This window comes from Corvus moneduloides, chromosome 4 (assembly GCF_009650955.1).
Source record: "Corvus moneduloides isolate bCorMon1 chromosome 4, bCorMon1.pri, whole genome shotgun sequence".
Lineage (NCBI taxonomy): Eukaryota > Metazoa > Chordata > Aves > Passeriformes > Corvidae > Corvus > Corvus moneduloides.
The window spans coordinates 14,004,784-14,030,812 of record NC_045479.1 but is presented as its reverse complement, the minus strand read 5'-3'; the positions used below and the strand labels follow the sequence as shown (position 1 = coordinate 14,030,812).

At 46.8% G+C, this 26,029-nt stretch overlaps 1 protein-coding gene across 6 annotated transcripts in view; it reads right to left on the bottom strand.

Moving 5' to 3' along the window:
* Positions 1-6,152: 6,152 nt before the first annotated feature.
* ITPR2 (inositol 1,4,5-trisphosphate receptor type 2) overlaps positions 6,153-26,029 on the bottom strand; it is a 245,710-nt gene continuing 225,833 nt past the window's right edge. For all 6 annotated transcript variants that reach the window (XM_032105470.1, XM_032105472.1, XM_032105471.1 and 3 more), the window contains 2 exons: positions 10,337-10,498; positions 6,153-9,108 (listed from right to left, as the gene is read on the bottom strand). In XM_032105470.1, the coding sequence (XP_031961361.1) occupies positions 9,022-9,108; positions 10,337-10,498 (249 nt within the window). In that variant the 3' untranslated portion in view covers positions 6,153-9,021. The remainder of the gene's footprint in view (positions 9,109-10,336; positions 10,499-26,029) is intronic.

Genomic DNA, 26,029 nt, shown 5'->3' with positions numbered 1-26,029 from the left:
ATTTCCTGAAAAAACCCCAAAACATAAAATCCTTATTCAGGCAGCTTGATGTTCAATGCCCTGCTTTATTTCATATGTTTGAAATATAATAGATTATTATTAAAATTCAGTAATGTGGTAATAACTCCCCATACTGTGGGGATGCTCAGAAGCCAGAGCAGCCTGGCCTGGGGGATTTGCAGCCCATGGCTGCACAACCAGAAAGAGGAAATCAAGAGGCATCTCCTAAAAGGAAATATTTCTGGGTTTCAGATGGTTGCCAACACCATGGTGCCACCAGAGTAAGCTGAGATGTCACCAAAGAGCAGCAGCACATTTCCCAGCAGAGGTTAGCTCATTTAGCCACCACTCCCAAAAGATGAGGATCTTAGCTGGGGTTTAAGCCATCCCACAGGACCAAGTGGGTTAATCCATGGCCATCCTCTCACCACTGGTAGGCCGGTGTGCAGTTGTGTTTGAGCCTGACCTGGGACATCTGTGCTCCTGGGAGGTGTCACTCAGCCTCGAGGTGCATCAGGGTGCCCTTCAGCCATCCTGCCCTGCTGAGGCTGCAGGACTCAGGCAATGGCTTTGTGACCTGGGCCGGTTTGAACAAACCAGTCCTAGCTCCAAGAGGCAACTCACCTGCAGGGTCACAGCAGAGGGCCTTGCACGAGATCAAGCAGTAAAAAAGGAGGTGGAAAGATTTTGCCATGAAGTAGGAGGCAAGGCAAACAATTTTTTTTGTCTGAAGCCGTTGCTTCATCAAACAACTCGCATTCCTCACCCTGTCAGTAATTCCCAGCCACCAGTCAGCCCCTCTTGGTTCATGAATGGCATGTGGAAAACACTGTAGCCAGTCATTCGGCCATAGCGTGTTTGCAATTTATAGCTGACTTCCTCAGAGCCCTGCTAAGTCACTAAGCAGCCTTGTGGGCTGAGCAAAGGTTTAGGAGCCAGGAAAATCTGGGATGAATCATTTGCTCACGCAGTGGTGACCTGAGAAAATCAGTTGACCTCCTTGTGCCCGGGCTGTGAGAGCGGCCACCAGGAGCCCTGCAGACGTCAGGGGCTTGCCTGGCTCCAGCCAAGTCCCTGGCCCTGGAAGCAGTCATGGAATGCACGGGGTGTGTCCCAGAGCCAGGATCCCACAGAGCTGCAGCCACTCAGGCTCCCTTGATGAGGGTGCCAGCCCCAAGTCCTTGGAAAGCCGAGGGAAGACTTTCAGAGATTTCTGTGAGTTGCAGCTCAGGACTCACTTGCTTCCCTCCAGTGTCTGTCTGGATTTTGAATAGCTCTTATAATATGTTATAAATGACAATTAAAACATAAAATTAAGAGGGGAGCAGATGGCTTCAGGCAACATTTAAAAATACCAAGACTATTTCTAAATGCAGATCACCAGATCCAAAACAGCCCTGGGCAGACTTAGCTGAAGGTTATTTGCTGGCCTGGCTGAAAGGACATGTGTGGTCTCCATCAGTTCTCAGAAGATGTTAATAGGAGGTTTGCTTGCAAAGGCAGGAGGGGGCACCTGGGACTTGGGCAGTGCTGAGCACACAGACCTTCACTCCTCTCTTCTGTGGGGGCAGCAGTAACAAAGGCAGGTTGGGACAATGTCCCTGCTTCACCCTGAAGAAGGTGCTGTGCTGGAGGTTGGATCAGGGGAGAGGAGCTGTGCAGTGCCCTAAATTCCCAGCCATCTTTTCCTAAGGAGGTGGCTGCTCACACCATGGCATTACCTGCTGCAGCAATATCACAGCCACATCACACTGTCCCAGCAGCGACACAGCTTTGTTTCCTTCCCTGTCACCTTAGCTGACAAAACTTCTGTCTCCAAATATTTGGCCAGATGGGGAAAATTACAGGGACCCCATAGGATAATTTGTCACTTGCCTGGAGAAGCTGTGTCTGTGAACCCCTTGCTGGGGGAAGGCCATTGGGAAGGGAGCCCTCACGAATAAAACAAGGCAAAATAAAAGGCATCTGCAGGAAAAAAAGAGGTGATCTGCCAGCACCATACCTGCCTAGATTTAGTGTGAGCGCAGAAGAACCACATTCAGCCCATGAGACAACTTCACATGTGTGCTCCTTGCCTTGGAGGTGATGACTCGGAGCGGGGTGGGCATGGCTCTGCCTCCGTGGGCTCAGTGACCAAATGCCCCAGCTGCCACCCAAGGCCATGTGCTGAGACATGTGGGCTATTATTACAATGCCTGTGCTGCAGAACAAGCTTTGCATCCCAAGATTGCATTAGAGTGGATTTCCCTCTCCTGGAGAAATGGGAACCAGCATGGCCCGTGGGGAAGCAGGTTTGCTTGGCCAGGATGTAGCACTTGGGCTGAAGAGGAGTCAGATGAGAACCAGCTGGCAGATCCACGCCATGCCTTATTCCCATGGAGACTTCCAGGCCAGGTTATCTCCCTTTTCCAGCTCTGTGCCACAGAAGAGCAGATGGACAAAACTCTATGCCCTGCACTACCCAAGATGCCTGAGTAGATGATCACAGTGGCCACTTCGAGCATTCTAATTAAGAGTTTGATTTTGCTATGTTAAAAATGAGCTTGATTATAATTTGCTTTTGCTTTTCGTTTTCCTCTCTTGAACACGCTTCCACCTCCCGCTTTGAGCCCGGAAGCAGAAGTATCACGTTACTATGAGAGAAGCGAGCTTTGTGGTATTTCCATCCCATCCAGAGCCAGGAAACACAGGCAATTTTGCAAGACAGCTTGTACTCAGTAAATTTCCAGCTCGGTTTATATTTCTGTATTTATTTAGATTTGTGCTAACCATGTAGGAGAGCACTCATCCCAAGTGAGGTGCTGTGGACAAACTTACAAAAAACCCCTGATTTCATAGACCGAGGACCCTGCCCAACGGAGATTTCACTGGACCAGTGAATCCTCTCTTCTGAAAAGACACTCAGGATTGACAAAGACATGGACAGCCAACTTCTGGTAACACTAATTCTTCACAGTAACTCAAAAGCAGACTTCTAGTAAATCCCACCAGTAAAATCACTGACAACACTTCCTTGTACCCTTGAGACCTTCCCTTGAACTTTCTTCCTTCCCTTTCTTTCCCTGCAACTGTAACACATCACATTTACAACTCTCACAGTCTGTGGCTAGGTGCACAATGCCCCACTAGCATCTTCCCACATCCCAGGTGACCACCAGGGACCTGGACAGATGTTTACACCTGCATGGGAAGAGCCGTGACAGCTCCAGGGACCAAACTCTGCTCTCCCAACTCCTCCTTCAGCAGCAAAGCCCCGCCACAGGCGGCAGGATTTGCATTTCACGTGGGATCGCAGCACTCACACCAGCTTTGCTTGTTTAGGGCCACAGCCAACCCATCCCCGTTCCTGCGAGCCAGTGTTCCCAAACACCCTCAGACTGGGCTGCGTGTGCGCAAACCACACACGGTCACACGTAGCACAAACACCCTCCGCTCCTAGGACAGAAAGATGAAGGGCTGGGAGGGGTTTTTGGAAGCACCAGGAATTCTGCTGGCTTTATCAAATTGGGGTGAAAGCTTTCGTGCCAGATAAAGCCGCCATTGCAGCTCCCCGGTGGGCTGCAAATGGGCCGGAACCAACCTCAAAGCCAGTAAAAGCTGACTTAAGAAAAGTAATACAGACTCTGAGCCAACTTCTATCATCCAACACCGACTCACGACTGAAAGTGGATTTTTTTCAACCCTGTTTCAAGGTTGTCCTGTGCTCTGTTGAACACAACTGTGGGTCTCTACAGAAGGGCCTGAGTTAACACAGTTCCCGGGTGTTTCATGCTGTAATGCTGTAGGGGCAGGGAAGAAGAAGCAAGGAAAAATATCCTTATGTCTTTGGTAAGGGAGCAAGTGCCCCTAGGAGAGGATTGTGAAATTCAGATCAACATATCCCAGTGAAGGCCATTACAGGTAACACTGAGGATGTGCCCAAAATCCACAGTTTTTGTGGCAGCTCAGGGTTACTGGGAACAAAGGCTATAAATGTTGCAGATTTTGAAGGGCCAGAAAGGAGTAACTCAAAAAGGGAATTGGAGCCTTTGGGCTGTAACTGGATCCCCACACTGCTCTTGCCATCTGGATGAAATCTGAAAGGTGACAGGGCCCACATAAAGCAGTGGCTGAGTTGACCCCACAGCCTCGCACACGGGTGTGGGTTGCCTTGGCAAAGGCCACATGGCTGCTCCATCAGGGGATGGAGACCGTGCCATAACTTACCACAAGAAGGGCTGCTAGGAAAACCTCCTGCTTATATTGAGTCAGATATTGGATGTTGATGATCTACAACATTTAAACAGAATTATTAAGTCCTAAGGACACCAGGTTGACCATGCTTCTACACACTTTAGCTTATTGCTTTGGTTTATCAGGTAATGCCCCGTGGTCCAGGACGTGCCCAGGTCTCACCTTACCTGAGTGGCAGCAGACAAAGGTGGAGACATGGAGAAAGAAACTTCCAGTATAAAAGGAAAGATAACTCTTGGCTGTTTGCAGCAAGATAAACACGTCGAAATAGCAAAGTTAGAAAGGCTGCTCGTCTTGTGCCTTGCAGCTTCCTGCTTCGGCCTGAAAAAGTGCAGCATATAAATAGAGCGGGCAAGTGTGAGCTGATGATAGCAATACACCACAGCACATTTTAAACCCCCACAGCCTGAGTTCCTTTTGAGGGATTTTGAATGATTTTGTGCAAATTCAGGATGTTCAGCATGGGCACCTGCAAGCAGGAGTCGTGCTCCTGCGGGCATCCCGGGACAGCGGAGAGGTTAGCAGCCTTAAATCTCAGCTTTCTCCCCTCAAAAATAAACTTGGAAGCCTTCCCCAGAAAATAAGCATGTGCTGTCCAAAGAAAACATCCTCGCCTGCAGATGCTTTTGTCACAGCAGCAGCAGCAGTGACGGTGGAAAGGGAGGAGCAGAATTCACTTGCACGCCACAGAGGCGTGAGCCAGTGCCGAGGGAGAGGTTTGCTCCCTGAAACACCTCTTGAATTAAAATGTGCCTTGAGGGGAAGCATTTTTAAAAAGAAAAGCCTTGGCATTAGTTTCTCAGTCCTGCATGCAAAACTGCTCCCCTTTGGGCTCAGAAGCTTAATGCTGGTTTGGGGGCTTTTTAAGTCTGACTGTAATCTTAGTTTGAAAGCCTGCTGCGTGAAACCCCGTTTTCTCTTAGGATATCCTTTTTGCAAAACCATCTAACAAACCTAGTAGTAAACAAGCTCCTTTCTATTTAACCTTAAAATCATACCAGAGAATAGGAAAGAAAGTTAGTTCTACTCAAAACCTTAGCAAGTTGGTGGAAGAAGTGCACAGGAGAAACAGCATGCTCTATTTAATAGGATTTTTCTTAGTAATTAATTAGCAGGCTTTTTCTCACTAAGAAGAGGACTTACTCTTTTCCTCATTAATATTGACTATCTGTAAAAAAAACAGCTGGGAAAAAGCAAAAAAAGCACATGTATGTTGTAGTTTATCAGCCACAGGTTTGTAGGGAGGGCTTTTTCTTTTTTCACAAGACCACAGATTTCCTCAGCCCAAGTTGTCTCAGTTGAGAGACACAGCGGTTTTAAGATGTTTGTCTTTCTCAATTCTTTCACCCAGAGGAGTAGGGAAAGCCCTTGGTCTCTCTCTCAATGTGCTACTTGAAAGAGTTACACTAAAAACATTTGAAAAAAAAAAAGAAAAAAGAAAAAAGAAAAAAAGGTGCAAAAAATTCTTACACAGAAAAGCCTGCATCACAGTATCATGGAATCATAAAGGCTGGAAAAGATCAGGCAGCAGCAGAAACCCTGAGGCTGTTTGGCTTGAGCCTGCTCCTCTCCACCTGTGACACTCAATCCATCACGATCCCTGCCTCTGCCCACTTCACCCAGGGCTCCCCTGGCCTGAACAAAGAGCACTCGAGCAAAACACATACCCAGCTGCGGCTCAACCTCCAGGAAAAGCGGCATTCCTGGATCCACCATCCTGGACAGAGCAATGGGTGCCTGAAATAAAACAAACCCTCGCTTCCCTCGCTGCGCTCAGCCTCCATCCATCCGGGCTGTCCAGCTGAAGGAAGGGATGCACACCCACAGCCTGGTCCCCCACCCACGACCACGAGCCTGGGTTTCCCAAACCAGAACACACATTTCCCCCCAGCCTTAGCACCAAGAATGAGACAGACATCTATAAAATGACACACTTTATTAAAAGTTACATTCGGCAGCAATGGACACATTTACTTAAGTAGATTTTAACTGTCAAGGAGCTTATAATTATAAATCTCTCTAAGGCATTAAAAGCTCTTAGATGTTTTAACTTCTTTGCAATCATTTCATATAAATAGGTAAAGTAAATGATACTTGCCTAGGAAGAGGATACCCCAGCTGCATTAAACAAAGATATACACATAAATAGATGTATAAAACAATGATTTTTGTTATAAACTCATTCGTGGGGATATTTCACAATCTTTAAGTCTTGGAGCCTGGCCCTGCAGCCATTATCCACACAAGGAGCCTCCTGTTTGCCTTACCACGTGGGACTGTACAGATTGCTCACACGGACGAGAGCAGGGCAGGGCCTAAGTTTTGACAGAAACAGCAAAAATGTCGAAATTCTCAGTGAAATGCATTTACAGTCTGTGCAAGTAGCATCACCTACTGTTACTGATTAAGGTGGTCTCTCTGGGAAGCTACAAACAGCAGAAAGGCACCCTGGCAAAGGCAAGCCAGCATCTGTTCTCTCTTTGATTTTGATGCTGTAACTCTCCCTTCTGAAGAGCAGGACCTGGGCTCCTGAGCCCGAGGGGACACGGTCTGGGGTGTGAGACAGAGGGAGCACCAGCAGCAGCCAACTGCAGCCCTGAGCTTGGGGCACAAACCCATCGAGCCTCAAGTTCCTCCAGCTCCAGCAGCAGAAACCTCCCCTGATGTGCAGCGGTGCAGCTGCTTTTTTCTGAGTGTAAACAAGAAAAGTGCCAACCAATTCCAGTATTAGCTAACCATCCACACCCCAATAAATAATGAAAGTTTAATTTATCTTATAATTGAACTGTGCTTTGAGTTTTATAACCACATGTGCGAGGAAGAGGAAATTGCTGTTGTAACAGAAGCTGCGACTAGATCTGATGAACAGTATGAACTAATTTGAATTAATACAGCTACAGGGTCTGAGTCTCCACCAACTTACTACTGACTTTATGTTTGTGGGCAGCTCCTTTGGCCATCACCTCTCACAAGCAGGTGCTCTCTGGACTAAGGCCAACGGAAAGAGATTTTCTTCCAGTAAAATACACAAACCTCTGATTTCCACACTATTTTTGAAGGACACAATTGAAGCCAATGGGAAATGTTTTAGTGGTAGAAGATATAAATATATTACTAAAATATATTACTTTTATCCCAGTCACATCACTGCCACAAAGGAAAAAAAAATAGCTTCAAGAACTGGTTTGAATTTGGGATAAAGAGAGTGAAATACCTCTTCCTTCCCTTTACTCTAGGCCTGTTGGTTTGAATAGTGCCTTAACCAAGACAACAGCATTTCTCCAGGAAGAAACTGGAAAATATTGACACCAATAATATTTTTTCCTTCGATCAAAATGTCCTTTATAACAAAATGAAAATTTTACAGGGGAATATCATTGCAAAATTATTTTGGTTTAAAAAGTGACTCCATGTAACAAGAGGTGCATTTTCGAATGCGAGACAATCTGGTAACCAAACCCACTGAAAATGAAAGTGAATACCACTCCCATTTGTGCCCCCCATTTTTTTTCCCTAAAAGAGTCCCCTAGGGCTCTGTGGAAACCCTGTAACTTTTCTTTCAAGCCATCCCAAAAAATACAGGATAGAGCAGAAACCTGCATAGGTGATTTGGCTGCTGCCTTTTGTAGGGCCGAGAGCTGGGAGGAGCTTCTCTGATATTGCCCCCCTGTTCCCCCCAGGCTTCCCTGCAAACCTCTAGAAGCAGGGAGGGCAGGCAAAACCATCAGCCCATGATCTTTAGCTCAGAGGAAAGCTGGCAGAATATGGTGTTTATTTACTCAAGTCAACTCTTGCTGAAGATGAGTTTATGGAAGGTAATGACACCATTATAGTTCTGTACAGAAAGACGTTTCTAAGCTTTTTTTAAAAAAATAAAATCCCATACATGCTTCAAACCACAGGTATAATTTTTTTCCCCCTGAATCCTCAATTGGAACTTGAATTTCAAACACGGTTTAACTCCTCAGTATGTGGAACCTCACGGCCACATTAATCGAGAACATCTGAAGCCAGGAGAAAGAAATCACTTCCAGTTATGTTGTCAGTGTTATGTGCATAACATTCCCACAGCTGTAGATCCATTGTGCTCCATGTTATAAATAAGAAATTGCGTGGTGACAGCTAAAATTCAAAAGCGTTAATGTTTCTCTTTGCAACTCTTTTTCTACTTTTTCCTTTTTTTCTTTCTTCCCCCAATCTTTAGAGGTTTCTCCCCTTTCCCTCCTAGTAGAAGTTACTTGAAGCAACATCACTGCTTACGGACTGACATATTTACGGTAATTAAAAAATAGTAAATGCCAAGCAAATATGACTAATGTTGCTATTTGGCAAGTGGGCCAGAGACGACCTATTGATTCTGAGCCAGGCTGTCGTGCTCGCCTTAATAAACACCTCTCCTCCTTCTGCTCAGCTCGGTTCTGCCCGGGAGAAGTCAGCTCCCAGGGCACGGCCGAACGCTGTCCCAGCCTCTGTCCCAGCCTCTGTCCCAGCCTCTGTCCCAGGCAGCCCCGGAGCCCTGGAGCCGCAGAGCCGAGCGCGGCCGAGCCGGGCCAGGCAGGGAATACAAACGAGCTGCCTTGTATCGCTCACATTCTAGGTTGTGGTCCCTCTCAACCATGAAAAACAGCTACAAATTGTTCCCAGAGCTAAACCACTTAACATCTTGGCACTTGGTTGTTTTTAACTTTGTAACAATAGGCACTGTTCACTCCTCTCAATCTCAGTTTTTTATTCTATAATAAAGCAGGAATACTGATGAAAGGCTAGTCACGGCTTCTCCCCGTGGTATCAGGGTGGTGGCATGTGATGATTCACATGGGGTGTGTTTGATCCAAGAAAGCCCAGCCTCTGCTTATTCTTCCTTTGTTCTGTCATCTAAGGTGGAAAGGCAGAGAGAGACGAGTTGAGAATTTTTTTTTTTTTTACTATTATTTAGCAGTCACTGAGCAAGATACATATAAGCAAAACAACAGGGAGTGGAATTCCTTTCTTCAGCATAGAAAATTACAAGTTAGGGATGTCTTTGAAGTGGGAGATCTGTTTCCTGCAAAGTATGGACATTTTATTCTCATTTATACATTATTCTTATCCCCCGGCAGGTCTTACGGAGTATTATTTGTGCTGCTATTGTGTTGTGTAGCCCTGCAGAGGGTCAGCATTTGCACTTGGTGCTGCAGAATCACAGAGCTAAAAGATGGCCCCAGCCACACAGAGTTTAAATTTAAGCCAGGAGAGAACAGATTCAGCCAGAGGAGGATGAAAAAAATCCCACCAGGATGGTGTGGGTAAGCACAATAAGCAATGGTCTCAGCACATCCAGCCTAAACCTTTGTTGGCTTTTTCACAGGGAAAAGTTTTAAGGAGGGATTTGAAGGGGAATAATTAGATAACTCTGTCGATGCCACTGAAGTGCTTCCCATAAAGAAAACACACAGATGCTTTTCTGAAACTGTAATGAGCAAATCAGAAGTGACCAGCACCTGTAGCAAAAAAGGAGCTGGCCTTTTGATCCTGAAGAGAGAGCAAACACACTAGGTGGTGTGGGCAGGAGCAGGGCTTTAAGGGAGGCTTTGAGGGAGGCCAGCAGCTTGTGCTCCATACGGGAGAGAAGCGGGAGCCGCAGGAGGGGCACCAACACAAGGGTGACGCGAGCAAAGCAACAGGCTCTGCAAATTGTTTTCACAAGGCCACTGTTGATGTTCTTAGTGGGGGAAAAACCCAAGAGCCAGACACAGAAGGCTTTTTTCCCTCCGGGCTCCCATCATCATGCAGCTACTCCTGACACTACAGCGCTTTCACTGCTGGGTTATGCAGCCCCTCATCCCTTCTGCAGTTTCCCCTCTGTCCTCGCACACTCACTGGGAGCATTTTGTGACTAATTCCCCCTCGGCTTTTCTCCTTACCTGATCTCTGTTGTTGTTAACAGAGTACAATTTCACTCCAAACCCCTATCAGTGTATCTACCCAGAAAGCTTGCTGGAGGGAAAGATAAAACCTTCGGGAGACAAAAGTCTCTTTTGTAACACCGTCCTTACTGCACCCTGATGGAAGGCAGCACCTTCACCCACACGTGCTCGCTTTGCTACCCACACAGGGCACTTACCTGTTCCTTGAGCTCAGCCAGCTGACTGGAAAGCTGTTTTACAAGGCTCATGGTTGACTCCAACCTCTCTTGCAGGTTCCTGATTTCGTTTTGCTCACTCTCGCCTTCATTGCTAACCAGAGACATGGCTCTCATCCGAGGGAACCAGTCCAAATTCCTCTCCTACACAGGTATTAGAAAAATTAGCCATGTTAGTAGGGGTTTATACAGGGCTACTAAGCTGAGACTAGAGAATGAAAGCTCAGAAGGACTTCTGCTCAGTGGATGACACACAGCAAGTGAGCTTAAGCAGTAAATTCAGAAAGTATTTCAAACAAGCAGCTTTATTCTTGGTTCTCCTTAGCTACAGAGAAGGTTCCAACTGGAAAATCTGGGCTCCCTGCAGATGCACCTGTACTGCAGTGTGGGCAGTGTTGGCACATTCATCTGTGGCTCTGGCAGGCAGAAATGCCCCCACTGGGAAGACTCCTCTGGTACACCACCCCCAGGAATGCCTCAGTGCTCCCCTTGCTGTGCTCTTAAGTGTATGCAGGGACACATTTCCCCTCTGTCTCTTCAGCTTGGCTGGTCTCCATCTGTTTCGGCTGTCCTTGCAGCAATGTCAGCGAGCCAACACCAGGAAAACAAGACAAGAGCCTTCCAGACCAGCCTCAAGCACTTCTACTGGAAGAGCAGAAGGACCTGGATCCAGCTGCCCACAACAGGAGATTTAGGGTCCTGGGAATGGCTTAGGCTTCAATATGCTGTTCAGAGTGTGTATCTTGGATAAATGCAAGCACAGCCCCACAGCCAAGGGCTAGCCTGCACTGCATGGGACAGCAGCGAGCCGGGTGTTCCTATATCCATGGACTCAGGCTATGAATTCAGCCATGACAAAACCACTGTAAACAGACGGCATGAGTCAGGAAGGTGCTGCCTATCTACATGAGCCCGAATTATCTCCATGGCTCAGGGGCACAGATATTTGTGTGCAGAGCTGAACAGATGGAGGAGACGGAAGGGTGCAAGACTAGGAGGAGTGGCAGCCACGTGGAGAGGAAGCTGCTTTGCCCTGAGACAAAGGGAACAGAACAGGTCCTGCAGCAGGCAGTGCGTTACATGCACGCACCTGTGTCCTGCACCTCGCGAGGAGTGCGAGGATGTGGCTGGGCCATGTGCATGGGGTTTGCAACGGGCCTCTCTGGACATGTGCACTTGATAACTTGAGAAGAGAAGCAGAATGAGCTAAAGTGTGTTTCTTCCAGTCCCCTGAGCCGCGAATGGTCCCACACAAATAGCACTGTGTTGGGAGGAATGGAAAGGAGCTCTTTCCAGAAGTCCATCTACAAGACACCTGGAAGGCAGGAGCTCCGATACTTATGTTGTCCAGGTATTTGGTAAAGTTTTAAGTCCACCAAACTGATCATAATCTTAGCCTTTGCCTCTATTTTTCCTATGAAAATAGAGAAGGCAGTGATGATTCTGCAGCATTTACAGCTGGGCAGCCCAGGGCAGCCGTACCTGAGCAGGTCCAGGAGGGCTGGCCTGGCAGAGCTGTGAGCTGGGGATACACCAAGGCTTTATCATGCTTCCAGGAAGATTTCCTTTCAACTCTGCAGTGCTCTGCCCCAATCACCAAACCCTCCCCTCCTACAGCAGCATGATTTAGAAACAACCAAGCTAAGGCTGGGTAAGCATGGCAGCACTTACAGTATTCATGTTTGTCCACTCTTTGTGTTAGCCCAGTCCCCTCTGTTACCCTGGATAAGACTAAATGCAAATCTGTATGAATTTTGCTTTTTTTCTGCTTTTTAACTCAAAACTTCCAATGAGTTTTTTTCTGGCTGTGCAACCCCTGGTCCTGTCACTAAATCAACAAAGATGCCCAGGGAGCTGGAGCGTGCCCCCGGGTTGCATTCTGCAGCCCTGGGCTGTCAGCCGTGGGCGCTGGCGGAACGAGGCCTCTTTGCTTGCCGCTCACTTCTTGCGAGCCTCGTGATCTCATTATGACAATTTACTGTGGTTACACATGATGCCATTTTCAATGGGTCATAACTCATTCAAATCAAAACCTGTTTTCACTAGCTCTGCTGGTGAGCTTGAGAGGAGTGCACGTGACCCTCCCTGTGGATATCCCCAGCTGACACGCAGAGCGGGAGGCTCCTGTTTCTGCCACATGCGTTCCTGCTTACAAGACCAGCATTCATCTTCCACCAGTGCACGCCAATATTTATTTTCAATTTATTTTGGCTAGGATCTAGCAGAGCATTCATCACGTGCCTGGTGTTGAGCACAGGTGTACTCATTTATACCAAGCTTAGTTTGTGCACAGTGCCTTTCTGGATCAATGCCTTTTTTTTTTTTTTTTTTTTTTTTTTTTTTTTTTTTTTTTTTTGCAAAATGTTTGCCAGCAAGTTTGTCTGCCACTATAGGCACAGAACTTTAATTCAAGGCAGCTACAGCAAACAGAGCTGCTTTTGTACCTGAATGTTTCCTGGAAAGCTCTGGTATCTGCACCCATTACAGCTCCTCTTGCTTGAAGCACCTGAAGATACCAAATGCAAGGCCATAGGAGCCAGCTGAGGGAACAGGAGCTCTTTCAAGGCTCACAACAACACCAAAGTTCCTAAAGCCAGGCTGCACAGGGAGCACAATCTGAGACTCCACCATTGTGGCTCCTCTGTTTGCCGAGTACTGCTGCCAGGATTGTGAAAGGCACTTTGCTAGTTTTGTTTTTTCCATCTGCCACTCCCTCACTCCTCCAGGACACAAGGCAGAGACCGCTGGCTGCTTTGGAAAGATCTTTGTGGACTGACCCTGCACCACACCACAGCATCCAGAGGCATCCATGAGGATGCCAGACATGCTGGCTCTCCTGAGGCTCCCAGTGTCACCTGCTTCCTTCCTCCTCGGCATGACATTACAGTGCCTGGAGAGAGGGATGGCTGGGAGCAGCTGGAGACAGGGATGGAACAAACAGCAAGCACCTCACCCGCTGTCACACGATGCTGTGGAGCACACGGAGCAGATGTGGCTCTGCAGCTGGAACCACCCTGCACCACGTGCCAGCTCATCTGAGCCACCACGAGCCCCAGCGTCATGGGACTTAAGCAACAGACTCTGCTCATTCACATGTGCCCAGTTTTTGCCTTCCTAGAAATGCTGTGATAAACTCTTCCAGGAAAGAAACCCAGGTGTGGTTTTAGTTACAGATCAGGAAAATTTGGGCCTTTTTTCCCCCAAAGTATTGTGGAGGATCAAGCGACTTGATCCAAGTTCTAAGAGAAGCTGATGGTTTGTATGGACTGGAGACCTCATGAAAAGATGCTGCTGACTTTTGTAGGTGGCAGAGAGGCAACAGGTCAAACACCTGCCCACAGGTCGCACTTGGAGTCCCAAGAGCTGTGTTAGGTGCAGGCCTCTTGCTTCTCAGCTGCAATACACATCTAGTGAAATCAGTCCAGCTGTGTATTTTTGTCATGCAAAGGACCAGAAAGATTCAAAATTCAGTAGGAGACACATTATAGCCTGCGAAGCTGTCTTTAGGTTAAAAATACTTACCTAGCTTTCACTGATAGTTCCTTTATAGTGCACACAGCAGGTACTTTCCCTTGCTGAACCGCACGCTTTTGCCAGTCAATATGATCTTACTTTTTCATTGCATTATGAACTGCAGAACTTTAATAAAGGGCAGCATGAAAATTAGCTTTGGCAGACAGCTCTGTTTGCTGAGTCTATACCACAAACAAACAGCAATTGGTGCTGGGGACAGCAAACTTTTGATCACAAACCTGCCAGGATCCAGAAGGCAAGCTGGACAAGGCTCCTTGGCCGAAAATTTCAGTGTTCATGGGGGAACACGAACTCTTGTGACTGCTCAGCAATGGGAAAGCTATTTTTACTTCAAGGTAATTGCTTGCCAATTAACTGGAGGTCATTAACATGTTTGTACAATCCCAAACATTTGTTCTGGGACTTAAATGTTTATGGGCTTGGTCCAGGGTTCACCTTGACCAACACCTTCAAGCTGTAACGTGCACTCCTGGGGGTGTGCAGGATGTTATCTGTCATGCCTTACCCATTACTCTTAGAAATCCAACCATTTTGCCCAGGATAGCGTTCACTCAGAAATTTGAACCCTGCCTGGAACCGAGAGGCAATTTGGAGGAGGAAGGCAGGCTCCTGGCAGGGAGCAGGGCAAACCTCTGCAAACAGCTGTCACGGGACTCAATCAACAGCCACCAGGTTAGCCTGAGGTGACACAGCTCGAGCATTAATGAACGCACAGAGAGTGAGCTATGTGGATGGGACCCTTTTAAACGAAGTAGCTGCCTGGACAAGTAATTAATTGTGAAAATGTACCGAAATCTTCTTTCTAAACAACGACGGTTTAAGGCAGTATGCTGTTAGTTGTTATTGTTATTTCATTCTTGCACAGGACGGCAGCAATTCACAGCCCACCTATGGATCACAGCATCTTCCTGCTCCACACTCTTCCCGCAAGCATAACGTGTGCCTCGCAGGATCCATATTTATGCAGACATCTGTGTCCAGGGCACAGCGTCAGCCAGACAGGAAAGCTGCAGGGACAGAAAGGAGCTGCAGCCTCCTCTCCGCCAGTTCAGCTGGGGGAAAGGAAAAAAAGGGAAAAAGGCAGGTGGGGCGAGCCAAAAGGCTGCGGGCCAGAGAGACTGCACACGAGCAGAGCAGACATTTGGTGTGGCGATCCAGCGCGCCTGCTCCCTCTGTCCTCCCCCTCACCTGGCAGGGCTCCAGCCACAGGCACAGCTCCCCCAGGGCCAGACCTCTGTGCAAGTGCTCTGGGTGCACGTCCTCGAGGTGCCCACGGCGAGGGCACATGCCTGAGAAATCACAGGGCTTAGAGGATTTGCTCCTTGTGCTCACTGAAAAACCTCAAACCCTGCGTCTCGCAGAGGCGGGCTCAGAGCTAAAGTCTGCGTCTGCCTCCTGCAGTTTTCTGTGCAACTCTCTCCTTCCTTTCTGTGGGCTTTCCAGGGGGATGGCAGAGCTGTGGGATAAGTCCTCCCTTCCATAAAATATTGCCATTTTTCTGACTTTGCTGGCTCTGGTTGAGCATGGATGGGGAAAAGACTGAAGAAAGCTGTTTAGAGTTCCTATACTTTGTATGAAGCCTCTCTTGAGCCATCCCTGTCCTGTTGGCACAGCCAACTGGCTTCAATCAAGCTCTCATGCTGAGCTGAATCCATGCCTTCGGAGTAATTGGCAGAGGGATGTTTCTTTAGGAGGTGCTGGTTTCACAGGCTAGCAGCGAGATGGATCAGCTGCAACCAGCAGGAAAGACTGGGCTGAGCCTTTAAAAAATAGATTACTAGATAACAGTGAGAGAAAATAGGTCAAAGAGTAGGACAATGGGGATGAAGTAGAGGAGCAAAGGCAGCCTTATGCATACTTTCAGCCGGTGCTAGTGCACGGGCTGCGAGTGCCACGCCACCGTCAGATGTGCCAGACTCTCATTTCTCCAGCACACTCTAATGCAATGACTCTCAGCCCTTTCCACCCCGTGACCCCTTGTTGCAACATGAAAACAAGCCCTTTCAGGACTTCCCTCCTATCTGTTCTCCAAGAAAAGTGGTGATTACTGCTCATGACTCCTCCTGGACTGTGACCTGCCCTGCTGCATGCACCAGGGCAGGAGAGCGGCCTCCGTGTCCCCCAGCCCATGGTTCCGCAAGGATCCTTCTCTCCTTGGTGACTGTCATCACGAGGGCTGTGCCCTAACAGCAAGGCTGAGAAAACAGAGGTGCTGGAAGCTCTCTTGCTCCTTAGCTAGATGGTTGCTGAAGGGTGCACAAGAGGAGCATGGACATCAATCACCAGGAAGGTTTGCTACCATCGCCTCCACGTGCTGAGCTGGGCTCTCCTGGAACACACCTTTGTGGGCATGCAGCAAGAACAGCAGCAGCCCCCAAAAAAGGCTCCTACAGCTTTAGGGAGGCTGAGCCTCTTTAGAGAGACTGTAGCCCCTCAAGTGCCCATTGAGGTGGTAAAACTCTGCTGCACTGGTGCTGAGGAGAGATCCTGCTGGTCACCCCATGGCCTCCGGGGCTAAGGAGTGGCACTGCCAGTCCTATGTGCCCTCAGCATGAGGGCAAACAAACTGGGCATCACGGCTCTCCAGCAGGCAGCCCCTGCCCTTTCAGGCATGAGAATGAACAGTTCCCTCCCCTTTTCTGGGCCAGCACCTTGAATAAATACTTTAGCACTGGGTACAAAGAGATCTATTTACTGAGAACTATTCTGTATGTCTGAAATGCAAATAAGCCCATCCAGTCCCTTCCCCAGGATGCTGCCCATATAAGCAGAGAGGGATCAGTCCAAATGACCTTTCAAAAGCTTTTATTTTTTTTGTCTAGGGACAGAGTCTGGTCCTAAAAGTCCAGAGTTATGTAGCTCCTATAGCCACCTTAAAAAGGGATTTTAAAGACTTAAGCTATCGTGTGCTTTAGATGACACAGGGCAATAACCACTTTGTGATTTAATCACAGACAATAATAATTTGGTTCAGTGCATGATTCAGCTAATCCACAATTTGATAAACGTTCATCCTAAACTACAAACCCAAATAGCTTTCTGCAAATCCTGTTTGACACTTTAATGTTAAGACTGCATTTGATAAGCAATCTGTGCTGTACAAGAATATAGGGAGGGAAATTAGGAATTGTTATGCATCTATATGCATCCACAACAGTAATTCAAAGAAAATAAAAATAAACCTTGGCAATTACAGATAAATCTTTATGCAACAAGAAAACGAATAGGTTTGGCTGGGTCTACACTGGATTGATACATGCTACAGCTCCCACAGCTCACAGAAAAACAGAAAAACCTGTTACCCCTGGAAAGAAGGTTGAAACCACAATACAGACCCACTGTCTGCTTTAGCAGTGTCATTGATGCATTTACTTTCATTTTAACTTGGCTGAATGTTTTCGAGGGCTGCAACAGAATCTATCACTGCAATTCTGAGTAATTGTGAGTTCTTCAAGACTGATATCCAGGCCAGGCAGTTAAAAATGTCTCAGTGTTTCTGTATCAGCGTTCCCACTTATGATACCCCTGCAAAAATTATGGTGAGGAATGATAATAAACCCCAAATTGCAAAGAATTTTCTCTGACGCTCTGTGGGGCAGTTTTGACTCTCAAATTGAAGCTCTGTAAAAGGACAAGCACCACAATATTTCTGCTTATCAAACTCACCTAAGGGACTTGGCATTTACCTCCAAAAGATGCAAACTATCATGAAACTCATTTTTTCCAGTCAGGGCCGTAAGTTTGAACATGCTCTCACACTGCTGTTGTGGGCAAGACACGTGCCAACAGCAGGTCTGTGAGTCACAGCGTGTCCCTAGAGAGGAAAAGGCCACCCTGACCTGGGCTGCAGCAGCCAGACAGGAGCCACACAGGAAGGGATCCCACTTCAGCAACTCTGCCCTGCAAGGCGGAAAGTAGAAACCAAACTAAGCAGCTTTATCTCTGAGATGGCACATTCCAGCCACTGTCCAGGTGGAACCCGGGCATCTGTAGGCATGCAGAGACCACAGGGGACTCACAGGAGAGCCATGGCACCACTCCTGTGTGCTTGGAGAGCCTCAGCTTGTGTCCCACCCCAGTGCTGCTCTCCTGCAAGACGTTTGCTTTTCGTGTTGTCCCTTCCCTGTGGCTCATTTCTGAGCTGTTGCTTCCTTCTGTTTCAATTGCTCCCTGCCACCTTATCTCCCTCATAACCCTGATAATTGATATTGTCCTGTGCAAGTCTTCAAGAATCCCAACACTACCACCAACAGCTAGGATTTGGTCCGTAATATTTGCACCCTTAAAATAGATACAATTATAGATTTGTGTAAAACTTGAGTTTATTTTTCCACATTCCTATGTTTTCATGTTGTTAGTGGTTACGAGACATACTTTAGGAAAAACACTTCAGATTATTCATTTAAAATAATTAAATTATTTCTGATATAATCCCTGGATCTTGTGCATAACGAAACATCTGGTACAAAGGTTAGAAAATAAATGTTCTTGGCTTTTTTTTTTCTTCTTTTGTTAAACAGATGTTGTTGATACAAAACACAGAACTGTAAATCATAGCCTGCATGTGGACACAGACTGTCACTACTGAGCACAAATTTACTGTGGCTAGATAGAGGTTTGAAACAGCAATGAATCACTGGCTTACTGACTTTATTCATGTGGGTATGGTTTCAATATTCTGACATTAAGTGCACATGTCCTTAAAGAAAGGACCTTGTAATGACAGTCTGGGAGGCTCTGGTTCAGTTCCAGCTGTGTCCGTGTGGGAAGTTCAGCCAGGGCAGCCTGTGTGCAGGGGAACGTGGCAGGTCTCTGTCTGTGCCCTCACACTGGGGAGTGCCCGGGGGGCTGCTGTGCAACCCCGCAGCCCCGGCTCCCCCAGCGCCAGCCAGGGCAGCGCTGGCACAGCCGAGGGGCCGAGCTGCCCACGCAGCCCCAGCTCTGCCACCAAAGTGCCTCCAGCTCGAACCTGTTCCTCCGTCTGCTCCCCTGCTGCTCCCCACAGCATTTCGGTGAGTTCACCGTTGGTCTGCAGGCCAGGACCCCGCCGAGCCCAGCAGCGGTGTCACTGCTTCCCGTTGGCTTGTGAGTGACCACAATTCCAATGCCTCTCCGGCCCCTCGCCGCTCCCGCTCCCGCACTGCTTGCGGCAGCAGGCTGAAGCCCCCGCTTCCCCTGTTCCGCTTTTAATATTGATTTTCCTTCACAAAACACGCTAGCAGCACACTCCAGACACTGAACTCTAGACAAAAGCCAGCGGCACAAATCCCACTGCAATGGAAACGTACCCTGCAGTACCAGGCCACAGACGAAGCCTCCTCCTTGGACACACATGTACCATCCAGTTGGCGAGGACACCACAAATTTTGACCTGCTTTTGTCAATGTGCCTGCTGGTTTGATCCAATGGATCAGGGTCTAACTCCATGGTAAACTCCAAACCACAACCTCTACTTCCTAGCTTTTGTAGCACAGGATTCAGGATCATATTTGTTGAAATTTATGTTTTGGGGGTTTTTTTCACATTTAGCTTTAATTCTCTGGTCCTGTCATCTTGTATTTTGCAAGTACTGTCCATTTCCTGGCTTTAGCTTCAATTTGGTGTAACAGAATCTTTGGGAAATACAAAGACTCAGCTGGAGACTCGTTTTTCAGAGGCTCAGGACTTGACCTTGTTCTCAGCTTTACACAGGCAGAGCTCTGCTGATTGCAGCGCGATTGTTCTGGTTTAGGGTACTGCCAGAGCCAAGGCATTTTGAATCCTGATCTGAATGTTCCTGCTTCGGGCCCATTTCCACTCTGATGTATTTTGCACATGGGGCACTATGAAAGGACAACTGAAAGAGCAACACTTTCTTTGAAAATAAGTAAGAATTATTGACTATCAGCACACAGAACAGTTTTCTTAAGCAATGCTACAATCATGCACATACCTTACACATGCACAAAATCATGGAATCATTAAGGTTGGAAAAGACCTGGCAGATCATAAATGCACATACTCAAGTACCACTCAGAGGAGAGGATTAAGATCTACGTTTCTCTGTGAAGCATCTCTTGACAAAACAACACCAAGCAATGGCCACCTTCCAGTCCTATGGGCTCGAACACTATCAACCTGCTCTCTGACCCCTGGCTCTGCTCAAAGGCTTGCCTGTGGATTCCTCAGCACTGCAAGAACAACTTCTTGCCCATGCAGGCATGATGGTCAAGGATTGGCCCCATGGCAGGTCTGGCTGCAGCAGAGCCCACAAGGTGGGATGGAAGCACAAAGCACTTTTATTCCCTTCAGGAAATAGATGGGAACGAGCAAAACTGGGCCCTCTACTCATTCAGGTTTGTGTCTCCCATGGGTTATTTCCAAGGCTGCAGGCATAGATCAATAAAAGAAAAAACACCATGGTACTTTGTGACCCTTATCTGCCCATACTACAATTTCATTTAGTGCTTTTGCTAGGAAATATTAAACTGGATCCTCTGTACAGATCTGCTTTTTCTTTTTTGTTTTCCCAGTCCAGCATTTTAAATGGTTTGCTCTGTTCAGTTAAACTGAATTTTCTCTTGAGAACAAGCAGATGATCGGTTTCACAGGCCCGAACTTAAGATTTTCCTTCAGCAACACCCAGCAAAATGAAAAACAGAAACAAAACATTTTAATCACATGTGTATAAAATACGCAGGGTTCATTAAACATGATTTAAAGTTGCCTGTTTGTTTTGGAGACTCTTTAGAGCTCCTACTAGCCCAAACTCACAGAAGTGTAATGTGATTCCTGATCTATTGAATTTTGGAGGACGGCTGTAGTGGGTTCCATTATATATAAATTGGATGCAGCCAATTTACAATCTCCGATATATACTTTTATCTCAAAATGCCCTGTGAGGCAATTGTGTAAAGTACTTTATCAGGGATTGTTGTTGGTAATATTGCAAGAATTCATGATGTAAAAAATACATCAATGTCATTTAAATTGAACAAAATGGTTCCCTTTTTTTTTTCTTGTAGAGCATTTTTAACCATCTTCTCAACAAATTTGTTCAATAAATACTGTATGAAACAAACATTTTGCACTTTGTCCCACAGATGCAATTTGCCAACCTGATTGATTTCTTTCTCTACAACTAATCTGATTTCTTTAGGCTATACATCTTCTCTTTTATTAAAGATGATGCAATCTTAGCTTTTTATCATACACACATCCACCACACAAAAAAGAGAGAAGATTCTGCAAAGCAGCCTTGCAACCAAACAGAAAAGCCTGACACAAATCTCATAAAGCTGATCCCAAAAGATAAATGGCACAATGAGACCAAAGTTACACAAATTCAGAAACTTATCCATGCAGAGTAATACAGGCCAGTGGATTTTTCCTCCCATGACAGATTCAGCAAAGTAACTTCATAGTATCTGTAGCACCTTGTAAATCAAGCTCATGCCAATGTTGCACCAAATTCACCCAAATCGTGCTGTCTCTGCACTGTGAGACGTCAGAAGCAGAACTGCATTTTTTGTAGCCTTTCCCTGGTTTGCATCTTGCAAAATCTCACTGCTGTGTTTTGAGTCCCAACAACTTTAGGCTTATTTACTTTCAAATGGAGTCCCTGATCAGACTCATCTCCCTGTTCTTTTACTGACTGCCCTCATGTCTTTGGGGAACCCTGTAGCCCTTCCCTTCCTCAGCATCTGCAGTTATCTGCCTTGGCTGTGGACAATTTTTCAGTCTCTTTCCCATTCAAGCAGCCAGAGCCTTAGTACCACTGTAATACAAAGAGCAATAATTGTTTTCAAATGTTGCAATAATATTCGCAAACAGCACTGAAGTGTTTGGTGTCTGTTTCTTCCCTCATTGAGCAAAATCAATTAATTCAGTTGACATGTTTCAGGATCTGCTCATCACATTGTTCCTCTGGGGCTCAACTTCTTATCACTAGCTGTGATCCCAGTCAAGGTCCAGCTTTCGCTGGCAAAGCCCTCTGCAGCCAGTCTCAGGAGAAGCAGGGCTCTGTCACTGCCAGGATTTTAAGTGCAACAGTAGGTGCCTATCCAGTGCCTTGGAGAGCCTTTCCATCACTTGGAGTCACAGACTAAAGGTCTGCCCACACACAGATCCATCTCAAGCCACAGGCTTCTTTAACAAAGGGATAAAAGATGGCTTTTGCAGGCTGCCTGGAAAGTTAACAGCTCCAGTCTCTGGCAGGTTGAGGCGAGAGCGGATTCCAGCAGGGAACCGCAGCCCATGTCCTGCCAGCAGCGCTGCTTGGCTCGAGGGTGCTCCAGCTGGAACACCTCCACTCCCTGTTCCTGGGATGTGCAAGTTTCAAGGAACAGAGCCTTGTGTCCAGACCCCTCCTCGAGTTTTTAAGGCCAGCAGCAAGCAAGAAAACAAACACGAACCCAACTCGGCTCATTTATTTTAATTTGCAAATTGAACGGGTAGAAGTTGGAAGGAGGACAAGGAGGCTGTGACTACACTGCAGTATCAAGGCAGAACCAATCTTTGCAGCAAAATCTCTGAAGCCTAAAGAGACAGGTGGCCAAACCTTGAACATGCAGAGGAAATCAAGCTAAGCTTACAAGTGAGCTACAATATTACAGGGGCCAAAAAGACTAGGTCTGGATAGCATCAAACCACTGATTCTGGATCTCAGGGGGGAAAAAAACCCCAAATATCAATGAATATACTTCTGAGGAGTTTTAGGCTCTGCTCTGTAACTTGAAATTACATCACAGCTGTGTACACAGAAGTGATTTCAAAGGAAAGAGGGGAATAGACAGGGTTGTGTTGGTGCTTTAGAAGTTAACAAGAATGTGAGGGGCTGAGCAGAGACAAGGGTCGTGTGCCATGGCCATTCCCTCCCCGAGTCAGCTGGAGGATGAAGGTCATCACCAAACCTGCCTGTGCTGCAGCACCTGCCCTTGATACCAAGCTTTCTCCTGCTCCAGCTAATGGCATCATTTCTAAGGAGGTAGGATCAGATCCATGGCTTCCTGTTCAAGCAGCAGCAGGATAATTAATTTTGCCTGTCTGAAAAGTATGTGTATAAACATAAAACCGCTGAAACCTCAAGCTTTTTCAAGGAGGTACCAAATGAAGCCCACCTTTCCCTTTATTTACCCACGTCTCATGCATCACTGAGCCAAGCAGGCCAACTAAATTACTTATGGAAGACCAAAGAGCCCATTGCTGGAAGATGCAGAGCCCTTCAAGTAGAAAAGAAGATGCTCAGCTCTCTTGAAGAATAGGAGCTTTGTGCAAAGATGCAAAGTCCTCACGTGATGCTAACTTTTCATGCTTTGAGAAACACAAATGAGCAGGAAAGCAGCTAATTAGGCACGTTACTGTGATTGCTTATTTTATGAAGTGGAGAGGGAGGTGTTCAGCACTTTAATGAGATAATAGCATAGAGGCAAAATTGTGCAGAGAAGCAAAAATAGCAGTGGTCTTCCCACAGAAATGAACATTATTTTTGAGCAATAAGAAAAGCAACAATAGAAAAATAACTCAATACCTAGCAGCAGAAAGAACAGTGCCTTAATTTATTCTGTACATGTAAAACCTGGATAACACTTGGATATACGAGGGTAGAGGGACCTCCCCTCGTATTCCCAAGCAGTGGTTGGACTGTGCAAAGGCCAGCTCTATTTTAGTGACTGTATCAGTCAATAGTGATCCCTCTGAGATGCTCTGTGGATTTGTGGCAGGCCTTGATGCAGAAAAAGGACTTTCTCTGGGACCCTGTGCACCTAATCCAAAGCCCTGGACTCCCCACAGGTCCACGTGGAAGGACACAGAGAGCTGCATTCTCACTCGCTCTCCTATTTTGAGCACAACAACAACAACAAAAAAATGGGAGCCGTAAATCATCTATTTAGGTGTATTTCTTTAATTGCTTATTTTATGAAAACCCAACTGCAGACAAAACCAACACTGCATTTCCCAGGAAATGAGCCTGCCTGTGAGACCTCAGATCTTATTTAGCAGCCGGCTTTTGTGCTCTCAGTGTTACTGCCATGGTAAGTAATTACTCATAACGTGACATGCATCGTATCAGCCTTTTAAAAGTAATCAAGAAAAACTTGCATTGCTTAATGATATGTACATACATCTCATCCTTGCAAGTGTGGCTTCGATAACATCTGCTAGTTTTTGGAGCAAAGCCAGTCTTAAAAAGTAAAATAACCCAGCCCTAACAATGGGAGCATTATTAGCTTCCCAAAAGCTATAAACTCCATGCCCCACTCCAGCACAACATTTGTGTGCACAAGTCCTGTAAGGATTTTCAAGCCTGTGAGTTGCCAGATCAGAAAGTTCATGCTGAACTAGAATTTAAGATAATGAAGAAGCCTCAAAAATACAGTTTATTTATAGTGAGACAGTTTAGGAGCTGCAGCTTACCATCCCTGGCAGATTCAGGTGCAGCAGCTGAAGGGGTCACCCTGATCAGCTGGTGCCCTTCCTCCCTGCTGATATTATCCCTCCTATACAGAGACAGCAGAACCAGTGCCGTGTCCTCTTCTCAACCAGTGCAGTTCAGACTGGCGTGACTTCAGTGGCCATCAATTTTCACATTAGTACTCTTGGCTGTGAACTGCAGCAGCTCAGGACTGAACAAACACGTCCCTGGTCCTCCCCCCTCTGCTCTCGCTGTGGCAGAAGGGTATGGTGGACATCTGGGGGAGGAAACTCCTGGAATTGTCTGGGATGAATCACCAGAGTGCATGTGAAAAGCACACGGAGTGTCTTCCTGAGATCCCAAGTGCCCATTCTGCAGCATTCATGCTACCTTGGATTGACATTTCTCTGCTTTAGGTCATTCTCTCTACCCATATGGTGTTTTGTGATCTTTGGATCTAATAAGTATATCTACAGAACTACCAGAGAAAACTTTTACCTCCAAAATTCAAAAGGGTGATGGATAACAGAAGAATTTTGGATGTCAGAACTTTTTTCTTCCTTCTCCAAAGAAGCTTTATTTTAAGAGCAGAGGTCAACAGCCCTCTTAGTACATATTATTTTATTACGTTCTCTGACAAAAATTGACAGCAGTAAAGAACAGCTTGTTCCACAAACCCCCATGCTGTCAGCATGCCCTTCCCCTTTCTGTACAGCGCTTTTTCACTGTCTCCACCTCTCCTGCCTGAATTTCCCTCGGAGCTGCCTCCCCTAGAAACTCCACGTGGTCTGCTCGGGGATGGCCACTGACTCTGTCAGACATCAGGGCAGCACACCAGGGTCTGGCATCGGTGAAACGCCTTTTGCTCACTGAGTAACCCTGGAGCAACCTCTCCCAAGGTGTGAGGGGACGGGCAGGCAGCCTCCTGACCCACAGCTGTCAGGCTCCATAGGCACCCTTGGCTCACACCTTGGCTGTTTTGACAGTCAGCTACGTCTGCTGGGGTTGGCTAGGATGAAAAAAAGCCCCTCTGCAGGGTGTGCCAGGGGCCGTACGCAAGCAGCTCTGCCTCCAGGAGGGAGCTTGTCCCCTCGCCCTGCTCCTGTACCAGGGGGTCACAGCCTCATGGAGTGGCTCTGGCCACAACCATCTGACCCCTGGGAGCAGCCAGGAGCTGACATGGCTCACATCACACCTCCCCTCCCGAGGTGGGAACATGGCAAAATGCAGGGCAGCGAGGCAGGAGAGAGGAGGATGCCGAGGGAAAAGGGCTGGCGCTGCCCAGCACACAGCATGGGCAGAATGACAACTATTGAGGCTTCTCAATGGCTCATTTGGCATTATTCCCAGCACTGCTTTTCAATCTGACACCCACTTCTGGGTATCTAATAGAAAAGAATGCAAAACCATGAGGTTGGAGGTAGGAAGAACAGAAACAACAGCACCAGCTCAAAGGAGCACTAATTTCAGCTGAATTTTCAAACTTCACTATTTAAAAACAGCAAGCAAAACAATCAGAATGTTTCAAAAGGGGAATACATTTTTCCTCGTGGCATGGCTAAATATCTCTTTTATTTAATAATTTAAAAGAAAAATAATAATTTAAAAAAGCTGACACCTTTAAAATATTTAAAATAAAGCAGTTAAAATATTTTGTCACACGACTAATGCCAGGTCATTGCTGTGCCACAAAAGTGCTTTTAAGAGAACTGAATCAGAAGATAATAGTTCAGAATTTCAGGCTGGTG